This window comes from Vitis vinifera, chromosome 13, assembly GCF_030704535.1.
Source record: "Vitis vinifera cultivar Pinot Noir 40024 chromosome 13, ASM3070453v1".
Lineage (NCBI taxonomy): Eukaryota > Viridiplantae > Streptophyta > Magnoliopsida > Vitales > Vitaceae > Vitis > Vitis vinifera.
In genome coordinates, this window is record NC_081817.1 from 16,912,383 (window position 1) to 16,926,080 (window position 13,698).

General features: G+C 33.1%; 1 protein-coding gene across 1 annotated transcript; it reads right to left on the reverse strand.

The window, feature by feature from the left end:
• Positions 1 to 6,835: 6,835 nt before the first annotated feature.
• LOC100267782 (probable pectinesterase/pectinesterase inhibitor 46) lies at positions 6,836 to 8,616 on the reverse strand. The gene is made up of 2 exons (XM_002273360.2): positions 7,608 to 8,616; positions 6,836 to 7,512 (listed from the first exon to the last, which is right to left on the reverse strand). Exons 1-2 carry the CDS (start codon positions 8,614 to 8,616, stop codon positions 6,836 to 6,838), a joined length of 1,686 nt encoding a protein of 561 aa, XP_002273396.2.
• Between the last annotated feature and the right edge of the window lie 5,082 nt (positions 8,617 to 13,698).

Genomic DNA, 13,698 nt, shown 5'->3' on the forward strand with positions numbered 1-13,698 from the left:
CTTTAGGTGCATATTTTGATAAGGTGACATATTGTTAGCAGCTTAGTTAAGCTAACTAATAGTATGTTTATGTCTTAGCCAATTTGTGTACTTGGATAGGAATGGCAATTTCGTGGGTCAATCGGGTCACCCACCCTGCCCCTCCCCTCCCCTCCCCTCCCCTATTGGGACGGGTATGGGATAAATTAATCAGGTATGGGACACGTATGAGAAAGTTTTGTGAAATCCGAATTGGGTTTGGGGTGGGTATGGGTTTGTAGTTACCCACCCCGCCCCGGAATTATAATTATCAATTTACCCTTAAATATTACAAAATACCCAAAATCTCCCCCCTATATATAATTTATTCTTCCTAGATTTTTAGGGTTTTTTCTATCGGAAGAAAGGCTTCGTTTTCTCAATTCGAATTGCCCTAAAAGCAAAATATTTTGCTCTAAAAACAAGATTTGCAATCTCGTAGACAAGTGATTATTGGAGTTCTTGTGGATCCCTTCCTTCTAGGTAAGAAAACCCAAACTTTTGAAGCTTTGTTAAAATTTGGCTTGTTTTTCAATTTTTTTTTTGTTTTAATTTATGGGTTTGAGGTTTTTTCAATGGTTTATCAATAGATTTGTAATTTATATGCATTCTTGGTCTTCGTCTTATATGTATTATATCATAAATATCAGTTGAATCAATTTTCATCTTTTGTTCTTATTTTTCATGTTTCTTACATTAATTTTCACCCTGTCCAAATCAATTTCATCCACATATAAACTGATTTTTGGGGTTTATACGAATAAGAATGATGATTTATGGGATTTTCATTATTTTAGGGTTCAATTTTGGTATTCACGTTTTTGCATAAACAAGTTGTTATAAGAGAACGATCTAATTTCATGTTGTTTTTTCATAGATGAAAACCCTAAAAAAAAATTTCTAAACAGCTTTTGGAAACATATTATTCATGCTTCCGAAAACATACAAATAGAATTTTATTGTGGCTAAATTGGTTTCAAACTATTTCAAAATATCCTAAGGATTCAGAAAAATGACATCAGAAGGAGAGGAAAATTTTTTCATGCCAAGTACTGGTTCTAATCTAGCTACAGGTAGTACTTCAACTACTGATGGATCATTGACATGTAAAAAAAGAAAGCTGACTTCGATTGTTTGGAATGATTTTGAGAAAGTAATTGTAGAAGGACAAGATTATGCTATTTGTAAGCATTGTAAATCAAAACTCAAGGCCGATAGTAAGAATGGGACTAAACATTTGCATGTACATTTAGATAGGTGCGTCAAATGGAGAAATGTTGATATTAAGCAACAATTATTAGCAGCAGAGAGAAAAGTCTATGGAAAAGTGCAAATTGGAAGATATCTCAAGAGAGAAGCTTGCACGTGCAATTATATCGCATGAGTACCCCTCTCAATTGTTGACCATGCATGCTTTAAAGATTTTGCTAGTAGCCTTCAACCTTTGTTTAAGATGGTTTCCCGCAATACAATTAAGGATGACATAATGAAGATTTATGAGTTTGAGAAAAGGAAAATGAGTAGCCATTTGGAAAAGCTTGAAACTAGAATGGCTATCACAACTAATATGTGGACATTTAATCAAAAGAAAGGTTACATGGCTATCATTGTGCATTACATTGATGAGTCTTGGTTACTACAACATCGTATTGTAAAGTTAGATATGTTATTTGTTCAAGTTTTCAAATTTTATTTTATTTTATTATCGTTTAATGATGTCACTTATATTAATAATATGTTTTTATATATTGTTTAATGTAGGTTTGTTTATGTGCCTCCTACACATACAAAAGAAGTTATTTCTGATGTGTTATTGGATTTTTTATTAGATTGGAATATGGATAGAAAACTATCTACAATCACAGTGGATAATTGCTCAAGTAATGATGGCATGATTGATATCCTCTTAGAGAAATTATCTTCAAGTGGTTCACTTTTATTAAATGGAAAAATCTTTCATATGCGATGTGCAGCACATGTCTTGAACTTGATTGTGAAGGAAGGTCTAGATGTCATCAGAGTAGAAATTGAAAAAATTCATGAGAGTGTTGCATAGTGGTTAGCAACACCATCAAGAGTGGAAAAGTTTGAAGATGCAGCTCGCCAATTGCGCCTTCCATGCAATAAGAAGTTATGTCTTGATTGTAAAACACGATGGAATTCTACATACTTGATGCTATCAATAGCTATAACTTATAAAGATGTGTTCCTGCGTTTGAAGCAACGTGAAAAGCTCTACACCATAGTGTCATTAGAAGAAGAATGGAATTTAGCAAGAGAAATATGTGAAAGGCTGGAATTGTTTTATAATATAACAAAGTTGTTCTCAGGGCGAAATTATCCCACTACGAATACTTTTTTCATCAAAGTGTGTGAGATTAAAGAAGCATTGTATGATTGGTTGATTTGCTCAAATGAAGTTGTAAGCACAATGACATCAAGTATGTTAGAAATTTTTGACAAGTATTGGAGTGGATGTCATATTGTAATGGCAATAGCAATTGTATTAGACCCAAGATACAAGATGAAGATTTTAGAATTTTATTTTCTGATAATGTATGGGTCTGAAGCTTCAATTGAGATTGGAAAAAATCGTCAACTATATTATGATTTGCTTTCTGAGTACCAATCAAAGTCTAAGATGGGTCAACAAACTTCATCTCATGGTGCTTCATCAGTTTCAAATCTTTTTTAGTTGACCTATGACGAACAAGATCCTCTTTCGAAGTTTGACTTATTTGTTCATAGTACCTGTGAAAAAGGTCATGCAAAGTCAGAGTTAGATACTACTTAGAAGAACCTGTTTTGCCAAGGATTTCAGATTTTGATGTTTTAAGTTGGTGGAAAACAAATGGTATTAAGTATCCGACTTTACAGATGATTGTTCGAGATATCTATGTCATTCCGGTATCTACAGTTGCATCTAAGTCAGCCTTCAGTACAGGTGGTACGATTGTATCAAAACATCGTAATAGACTCCATCCAAATACTTTGGAGGCCTTAATGTGTGCTCAAAGTTGGTTGGGAAATGAAATGGAAGGTAGTTAATCTAAAATATTTTCAATATTATGAAACAACTATGTTGAATTTTTTAATAAAGTTGTTTCTTGTTATTCTTACTTTTATTGGGTGATTCTTTGCTTGTTAACCCAGGGGGCAAACTCACAATCGTGGATGAAGATGATGAATCACTCTTGCTGTAGGTCTTTTTTTTTTAGATGGAGTTGGTATTGGGGATATATTTTGGGACCCAAGATACACTTCTTTTTTTTAATGCTCGTTTTTAATCTTAATGTGGTTATATGTATGAATTGTTGGGAAGACTTTATGTTTAATGTTTTTTTTTTTAATGTTGCCATATCCATGGAGATTTTCTATTTTTTTATGTTGTAGTTGTGATGTTTATTTTTTATTTTTTATTTTTTCATTTTTATCTTAATGTTGTATTTTATATTGTTATATCCATGGTATTAAGCATCAAACCTGTATTTTTTGGCAAAGAAGACATTAGTGTTGACCTAATTGCAGTAAATGTAGACGTTGGGGCTGCTTGTTGAGGCTATAGATTAATATAACTTGGAGGTATAGCTAACTAAATGCTTATCACTTGATTTTCAGAATTTGAATGAGTTTGGTCCTTAATATCCATATCTAATTGTTTGTCAGAAAAGCTAAGGGAACACCTGCCATGCCAATGAAGGAAGGAGCTGATCAACTTGGCACATGAAGCAATGCAGAATCCAAATCATGAATCATCAAGAGGTCCAGCTTCTAAGAGCAAAAAAGTTGTTGCCCCTCTTGGAAAAGAGGAAAAAGTGGACAAGAAATTTGTTTATATTTCTCCAATGCCTCTCGGAATTGCTGTTGCTGGTGCTAGATTATTAAAGAACAAAGGTATATTGCCTAAATAACTTGGATGATTTGGGTTGATAAATCTATATTTTCTTCTAGGGTCAATCACATTTAATTTGTTCCCAGGAGATGGAAAACAAAAGAGATAGGGCCCTTGTGTTGGAACCAAGGGCTTCTGGGCACTTGAGGTAAGAATTTGTAATCATTTTCGCTTCAGTAATTGCATTATTGTTAATATTTTCTATGCCTTGTTCATTCTAATCCTAACCCACACTAAATGAAATTGTTGCAGCATTGTAATTAGTTGTCAATCTGGAAAGTTATCAGATGCTTAGTATAAAAAATTTCAAATTCTTGTATAATAGAAAATATTATAATATTTAATTACCATTTTCAAGCAAAAATAATATGTTATGTTACTCATTGGGATACTAAAAAGACAGTGAAATATTGACTATTTAGGAAGATCATGTGAAGCTTGAGAAAGCGGATACATAAGGCAGCCCTACTGCCAGCAAAATATTGTTATATAGGCTTGATGTATTTATTTTTATGTGGATTCAAGTTTATATAGGCTTCTATTAAGTAGGATTAGGAGCAATTCCTTGGGTTATAATGTCTGAGGTAACCATGAATTTGTGAAAACCATCACTAATCATTGAAAATGAAATTACTAAGGAAATTCATGCCTAATATAAGTTGTTTCTGATGCAAATCTTCCCACTAAAGGGAACTGTTGGAAGCCTAGTGACATTGGTGAATTGGTGTGGTTCTTAGGCTGTATCCTACACTTTTAACTTTGTCATGAATTGGAGCTCACACGGTTCGTTCTGCATTTTTTTCCCATGTAGTTGTCAAGTCTAAAATGTTTGCACTCCAAGAAAATTTACATTTAGGACAAAATCTTTCAAGCAAATTTTGGAATTATACCATTGCCTATTTCAGCATTTTCCTATGTAGTGTTTTTACTCTTCCAAAAAGAGGGTAAAAATCCTTGGAACCAAATTTTAGAATTCTTGGTGTTCAATACAATTTTGTTGAACTAATGATGTCCACTAAACGATTTGGTCTTTCAGGTACACTTTTTGGATGCATTTGTTTGTGCAGCAGCCATAGTATTCATAGTCATGCTGGTACCTAAAACAAAAGGCCGAACTCTTGAAGAAATTCAAGCTTCCATGAACTGATTGATTTCATATAGAAACAATACAGTTACAAATAACTGGTGTATCTTTCAATAGAGCTATTTAGAAAGGAAGATCATTTGATCTTTTCCAAAATAAAATTCAACCCATTGATTATGTTGCATTGTTCTATGGCTTTTGTCATCACTATTACTACCTTGGTTCTATATTTTGAAAAATGATCTACTAAGGTCTTTTTCTTAGTTACTTTTTCAATAGGCTCAATGAGATATCATATGGTTTGTCCCAAATCAAACAAATTCAAAGCAGTAGATTGAAGAACCTTTTTGAGTGTAAAGCATCACTTACTCCTTGTGCATTCATCAATGTTAAGCTATTCATCAATTATCATGGCCAAGTAGTATTTTCGTTTTTTTCTTTTTCCATTTTCTACTAATTTTGAATTAGTTACTTTTAGGTTGATGTATTTGCCTTGATGTATTGGCATTCATTGGCATTCATTGCCATTCATTTTGCTATTTAGGTTGTGTTTGTTGCCACAAAAAAACAGATTCATGAAATGGTATCAAAAATATCCAACTGACAAAAGATTGTATACTTATTGAAAATAAATTTATGTTTTGCCACATTGACTGAATGTTGAATAGTATGTGAAGAGAATGTTGATTGTTGATGCTTTTAAGAGTTGCAATCTATATCATTGTGATGTTGAAATGGAACCCATGTCACAGAAATTTTCAAACTAGGAAAAACCCAATACCTGAACCCGCCTCGCCCCGAAAACACATTTGGTATGGGGATGGGATTATCAACTCTTTTGTAAACAAGAATGGGAGACATTAACCCGCCCCGCCCCGGGTTTGGGACGGGGATGAGAAAGAGATTTATATAATTGAGAGGGGAATGGGGTAGGGGTGGCCCAGCCCAAACCCGCCCCGTTGCCAATCCTATACTTGGAGAACTATGGGGAAATGTTGCCAAAATTTTATCAAAATGAAACTAAGTATGTTGGTGATTGATTCGCGGGGATCATGTATTTCATTAAAAAGCTTGTGTTGTTGGGCTTAATGATAGATAATGGACCTTAGATGCAACTTACCTGTGCATAGGACTTGTTTTGGGGCAAATGATAGGCCTATGACAAATAGTAATGGACCGCATTGATGAAGAAATAGACGTCGTTAATCGCCTCCTATCCTTCCTCTGAGCCTTCAATGGTCTTTTTGATTCACACATACCACTCAAAGTGGTGTCTAGAAAACAATAAGCAAATAAAGTTTCGATTAGGTCTAAGAAGTAGGTTGGACTTATCGATTGCCCAATTAGTAACTACCCTTAAACCGTTGAATCTATGAATGCTGTTCCAGGTTCAAGTCACTGGTCAAAAACCATGTCATAACATTTATAATATAACCATGTCTGTTAAAGAATATTTTGAGATTATATTTCAAAAACTTGAGGGAGCACATAATTGTAAAGGTGATGTGGAAAATTTGATCTACTCACAGTGATCCATTGGATTAAAGTTTGATTATGAGCTTATACTTCCACCACTCCTAGGAACATATATACAGTCCAATTCTCCACTAATCATATATTCTGAGTTGCATGTTCATTCGGCATAGAACACTTCTGTTCATGATTATTCCAAGATTCCAGTTTAAATCACTCAATGACTCACAAAATAGAGAAGTAAAATGAAAATGAAAATAAAAAATAAAATTAAAAAATTAAAAATTATTTGAATTAAGCCAAAAAAAAAAAAAATCAAAACCAAACATTCATCACAATGAAAGAATCCAGCCGATCGATTTTCACACTCACAGCCCGGGTTTGAAGCTAACACCAGCATCCGAGATCCACTTGCTCCCATCAATGAATGACTTGACTGTAAATTTACTAGCTTCTTTCTGGGTGATATTTCTCAATCCCTTCCACTTAACTCTATTCTTCGTGGAGGAACCAGGTCCGAAATTCTGAAATTCAGAGTAAAAAATGGTGTTTGGGGCTGTTGTGCCTGTCCATGGTAACCAGCCCGCTGGGTCAATCAAGCTCCCCATCATTGAATGCATGTATACAGTTGTTGAGTAATTCTTCCAAGGCCGTCCAAGGTAAGTCTTGACAGAGCTCAAGTCTGCTGACGGTAGAATGGTGCAATTCTGTATAGCAATCCCTGTATTTTGGTTAGGGTCATTCTTCCCTTGCGCTGTGATAGTGTTCTGCTGGCCAGGCATGGGTTGCTTGGGCAGTATGTTGCAGTTTTGGAACACAACTGCTGAATTTCCAAAGATGAAATCTACTGTTCCATAGATGTCACACTCACGGTAGAATTGGCGGTGGGAATGGGCGTAGAGAGAGTCCTGAAAGGCATCTATGAGACAGCGGTAAAACACGGTCTGGTCGGCACTTGACATCAGCGCTACGGCCTGGTGCTTGATTGCACCAGCAGTGTTTCGAAATCCCATTTCTCTTGCAACAAATCCTTTTCCAAATACGGCTGCGCATTTAGAAGTTGTGTCAGAAGCTGTAGAATACATGTTAACTTCACTTTTATGCAAAAAAATTCAACCCAGAAGTGGCTCAAGAACTTACCAAATGTTGCTGTTGAGAATGTTGGAGTTCCATCAACAAAGTTCAGTTTACCTGATACCACCGTTTTATTCATTCCATCACCTATCATCAAAACATTCCATTTCGACTTCTCGACCCTTACATTTTCATTGTAAACCCCTTTCTTGACATAGATTACAAAGCTCTTCTTGCTCTTATCAGGGACAGCCTTCAGGGCTTCACTAATTGTCTTGTACTTCCCTGAGCCATCTGTTGCGACTACAGCATCAGCCTTCTTTTTCAAAGTACTTGAACTTTGAAGTAGCTTCCGATCTTTTGCAGATAACCATTTTGGAACTTTATCCTCAGGCAAACCCATTAATCGCCGGGAACTGATGGAGCCTGCGAGCTTCGATATCTCGGTGATGATGGCAAGGCTATTGCTAGAGAACTCGGTGGAGTTCTTCAGGAACTCAAGAACACTACTCCTTAAATTTCCAGACTCAAAGCCATTTATGCAAGTCTCTTGGTAAGTACCTGCAGCACTTAACCATGTCTTGAGATCATCGAAATTGTCCAAGCTAGAGGACAGTGAGCTGTTGAGATTATCAATAGCTAGGTCAAGAAGCTCATAACAATCGTCGAGAGCCCCAGCCAACATTTTGTCAGTGATGCCCTTGAAGCCTTCATGCTCGGAGAAGCGCTGAAAAGTTCTGTGCAGCTCATTCAAGGCCACTTCCATGGACATGTTGAAGAGATCTTCAGGTTTAAGCTGGCTTGACTTAACCATAGGTGCAAGACTATTATAACATGAGTCTGGATAGAGGGTAACATCACATACCGCTTTGATGGAAGTAGAAACCGAATTTCCAGCATTCTTGGACTTCCCCCCTGAATTGGTAGTAGTGCCAACAACAGCAGCCACTATAACAGCAACGAGGATGATTGAGGATAAGCTTATGATGGTAATTCTTCTTCTGGTTTTCCGACGAGCCAAGAGCCTCTCTTGTTCGGCTTCATTGACTTTCCCGTAGGCCTTGAAGGAAGACATTGGTAGCATACTAGTTTGTCTGTTCCATGAGCTGTGTGATGGGTGATTCTCTATATAGAGATGCATGAAGAGAGTTTGGTAGGTAACGTGGTATTACGTGCAGGGCACTAACCCGAGAATGAAGTGCTTCTCATGTCATAACAAACTGGTCAATGCTATTCCTCAACACGGTGAAGAGTATATATATTCGAAATTTGGTGAGAATTGCTGGGAGGATCTCTCTCTCTCTCTCTCTCTCTCTCTCTCTCTCTCTCTATATATATATATATATATATGAAGTTTGACCATTTAACATTCTGCAAATTCTTTTTCAAATATCATATGGAAAATTGGGCCTATTTTCAAAGCATTTGGTTAATTAACTAAAAGTCTAAAAACGCTAATATAATGGATCGCATCTACACCATCGTTTACATAATGGCTCCCCACGCCCTTTCTTGCAATACTAACAGTGAAACCCAGTAGACTCCAGCTTGTGCCAAGCCCAAATTCTTGTAAAAGAGATCCATGTAATTTAAGTTGAACCTGACCACGTTGGTCTAACAAAAATATTCTATAGACCATTTAATTATTGTTGATTATATAAGAGGTAAGTTCATTATTTTTATATAAGAGTTAAAAGTGCGTTTGACAATAATTTTAAGAAGTATTTTTAGTTTTTCTCATGAAAATTTTTATTTTTCAAGAAATATTAGAAACACTTCTCAAAATCATTGTCAAACAAACTCTTACTATAATTAAAAACATGAGGTGCATCCAAAAAAGCACTTGATGCTTAATTTATATCACTTAGATTATTTGATTTTTGATAAAGCTATAAAATTTAGTTTTGAAAAATCTTAATATTAAATTATAAATATTAAAATTATAAGAAATGAATTTATAGAAATAAAAAGTGTTTGATAGTATCATAAGTGTGAAAATGATTTTAACTTTAAAATTTTAACTTTACATTCTATCATATGATATCCTTTGAAAATCTAAATTCTAAATGTAATTCACGGAGATAAAAATATATTATTTAAGTGAAGTGGTTAAATTTTTTATTTAACAATATATTATTATTATTTTTTATTGTGCATGAATGAAATAAATATTTTTTTTTTTAACCATCATTTATTCCAAAAGTGGGTATAAATAATTAAAATTTTTGTAGGTAGTTATTTTCACCAAGGAAAGAATGGATATAAAAGCTCCATCCAATTCTCTGTCTTAACTTCAAAATCTTCATTATAGAAATGAAACCAATTAAATAAATCTTTAAGTTATAATTATAATTTTATTTTATATAATAAATAATTTATTTTAAAGAAGTTTAATTGTAATTAAAAAATCCTTCAATATACTTCTCATAAATCCATCATTTTGATAACTATATATTTATTTTTTATGATATTTTCATTAAAAAGAAATAAGGAAAAGTGCATTGCTTCATTTTTCTCTTTTTTTATGGATAATCATTTGAAAGAATTTTTATTCACTATTTTTTTTTTTCTAATTTATTTTCTTTAAACTTTCCAATAACCAAATATAGTATTTTAAAAAAAAACAACATAAATATGAAAATCAATGAAAGTAAATTGTGGAATAAAATATTGCAACAAAAAAATCCTATATAACATAAATATTTTGTAATAAATAAAAATAATATATTACCTTATTTATTTCATTATCATTTTTATTTTTATTTTATCAAAATCATTTTAAAGAAATATAATCATAATTTTAAATTTTTTCATTAACCTTTAATAAAAAATTATTCCTCATAAATGAATTAAGTAGAGTTTGTTTGAAGTTATGATTTTATGATATTAAATAACTAAAATTATATTTCATTTAAAAAATAATTTCAATATAAACCAATTAAAATTAGAGTTTAATTTAAGGGAAAATGTATTTTGATGCCGAAGTTGGAAAAAAGAAAAAGAAAAAAACGAATTCTACATGCACTCTCAAGTTAAGGGTAATATCCATTTAAGTCAAAGGTAATACTTACGTCATCAAAATATGGTATCTAAATATTATATATGGACTAAAATTATGTGACACAAATTTATGCTATCAAACATATTTTAAAAATGAAATTTATCATATTTTTTTTCATTTATGAGTGATTAATTAGCATTTTTTTAATGATTATATTGGACATGTTTATGTATTAAATATTTAGTGAGCTAATGAGACAAAAGAACTTTGGGACAAAAGAACTTTGTTGTTCAGAGTTTTAAGTAATAAGGCAACAAAATTACTTTGGAGTAAGAAAAATTGGTTTACTTTTAAGTTAACTTTAAATTGAATTTATATTATTATCTTATCAAATATTCTTATATTCTATTAAAGAAAATATTTATCAAGTCAAAAATAACTTTGGAAAGCCAAAAGTTAGTTATTTTAACCAACTACATGCAATATGAAAATTTACTCATCGATTGCCCTTTGTAAAAATGGATTAGTCAAAAGATTACATATGTTTGAAGTGGCTAAATTAAGACTTTCCACGTATTACAAGGTTATTGGTATATGCAAGACATGCGAAGCAAATAAAAAGATGGCATGTGGTATTAAGCCCTTCAAGTCAACAAACATTATGAAGAAATAAAAATAAATTACTTAATTTTGATAATTAAAAAATAGTTATTATATTTATTAAAATTATTCCTAAAAATTTAAGGGATAAGGGATAATGTAGTAAAAGTATAAGGTTACACAAGATCTAATAATTAGTTAGTATGGGTTTTTATATATTGAACTAATTAATTTATTAAATCCAAATAGGGTTAATTAATGAATTAGAACCCAATGGGCCAACTTAAGTGACCCAAACCCAAATTGGACCAAATTAAGTGACCCAAATCCAAATTGGGCCAAAGTCACTTAAGCCCACAAAGGTGGCTATATAAACCCTTCAAGATTGAGGATTAGCCACTCTATTCTTCCAAAGAAAGAGCCCTAGCCTTCATCTTGTTAGGAATCTCGGATTGCTCTATTTCTTGATCGTAGATCTCGTAGGATGCAAGCATCTTCCCAAGGCTTCTCTAATTCTAAATCAAAGGGGAATGATGGCATTCAAAACACCGATATGATATTAAATTTAAAGAAAATTAAAGCGTACCTAAATCCAAATGTTCTCAAACCAATTCCAAACCATAAAAGATGTTGTTAAAGAATTTGAAATCATAGAAAATGCCATAGATCTTGTCTACCCAATAGTCTTCCACTTGATCTCTTCAAAAACAATCTAGGCATGAGAAAATGGTGGGCTTTTCTTTCTAGAGAGTGGTAAGGGTATTTATAAGGCTCCCTGTGGGTTTAAGTGACTTGAACCCAAATTGGATTTAGGTCATCTAATCTAGCTCATTTGGATCCTAATTAATTAATTAATCTTATTGAACTATAATTAATTAATTATCCAATTTTAGAAAGTTAATTCATAAAATCCAGTGTAACTTTACATTTACCAAAGTGCCCTTATGCACACTTATGAACTTAAACCTCAAATCCCTCAAAACAAACGTGTCACCATAAATTAGGAGCTCAAGTGAAGATCATTAGGACTCATAAGAAAATATTGGCTCTCTCAAAATCCAATTATGAAGTTAATTCAACAATATTCTAAAGAGAATCTCAAATTCCTCTATTTCCTATCCTAGTATCAAGTTAGGTGTGTGGATCACTTCTTAAGGCATCTAAAACCTAGCAACGAAAGCAAAAAAAAAAAAAAAATGTATTTTTCAAATAAAGGATCTAGATTAATGGATCAGATAACTTTACAACTTTACCATTGATTTGGATTTTACCAAATATTTTCCTTTCAATGAAGAACAAATTTAAAGCTTCTAAAAGTCTTGTACACTCACGATCTTCTACCCAATGACTCTTCCTCGATCCTTAATACTCAAATGGTGGAGGGTTTAGAGGATAGAGGCTAAGGCTCCCTCTTGATGGATGGTGAAAGAATACAAAAGCTTGAAACCCTAACCCCTAAAGGGAGTAGTTAGGGTTACCAATTAGGCTTAAGTGACTTGAGATCATTATGGGCGTAGGTCACTAAATTTAGTCCAAAAAGGTCCTAATTGATTAACTAACCCAACAATGTTCTCTAATTAATCAATTAGCTTAAACCAAAGATGTCATTCACTAACTCCTATGCAACCTTGTAAAATTACCAACACCCTTATGCACATAAGTGAACTAAAAGTCAATCTAACGCTCATAAAGTATGTTATCAAGGTATATGAGGCCGAGTGAGGATCACTGGGATCATAAGACAATGTTGATTGTCTCATATCTAATTTTGAAGTTGGTTTAACACCCCACCACAAAGAATCAATTGCATTCAGTACCCTATGTAAATAACAACAAGACACTAAGTCCTTAAGTCTGTGACCTACTATCCATTGTATATAGTCTCCCCGTGAACTGGTATCTACAATCTAATGAAGGTAAAACTATTAGTCTCTTAAGATTATTTTTACTATCCTTGAGTTCCAAACCCTCTTATAGTGTGATCAACTGACATATTTAAGTTCACTAAGAGTTTATGTTAAGTTTTATTTAAGAAACTATTATGGTCATAGTTTACATGAACACATGACCTTAGGATCACCTAAGAGAACACTCTCTCTATCCTATGATATATCATGGTGTCTCTATTGAGAACACCTATTGCTACTTGCTTCCATCAATAGTGACCCAATTCATAAGAAATATATGATTACTTTATGATCTTACTCATAAGTTAAACCTATTGCTACTTGTTTCCATCAATAGTGACCCAATTCATAAGAAATATATGATCACTTTAGGATCTTACTCGTAAGTTAAAGTCGTTACTAATTTTGACACAAGCTCAATATTCTCTTAAAGTTGAGAGACAATACAACATAACAGCTTGGTGAAGTCATGACAACTCGATAGTCTTATATCATGACACTGTAGGTTTTGTCCAATGTGCAACCATACACATTAGTGCACTCACCATGGGAAACGCATCCTTATAGCCAAGACCATTCATCCCTCTAATTAGGAAGTAGTGCATTTCAACCTCAAATGGGTTGCCTAAGCCCATAAACCAGTTGTGAA

Bases quoted from the DNA above. Each gene is read 5' to 3' on its own strand.
- LOC100267782 (XM_002273360.2), bottom strand. From the start codon at position 8,616: ATGTCTTCCTTCAAGGCCTACGGGAAAGTCAATGAAGCCGAACAAGAG. The intron at 7,513-7,607 runs GTAAGTTCTTGA...CTAAATGCGCAG, and splicing joins ATTCTCAACAGCAACATTTG to CCGTATTTGGAAAAGGATTT.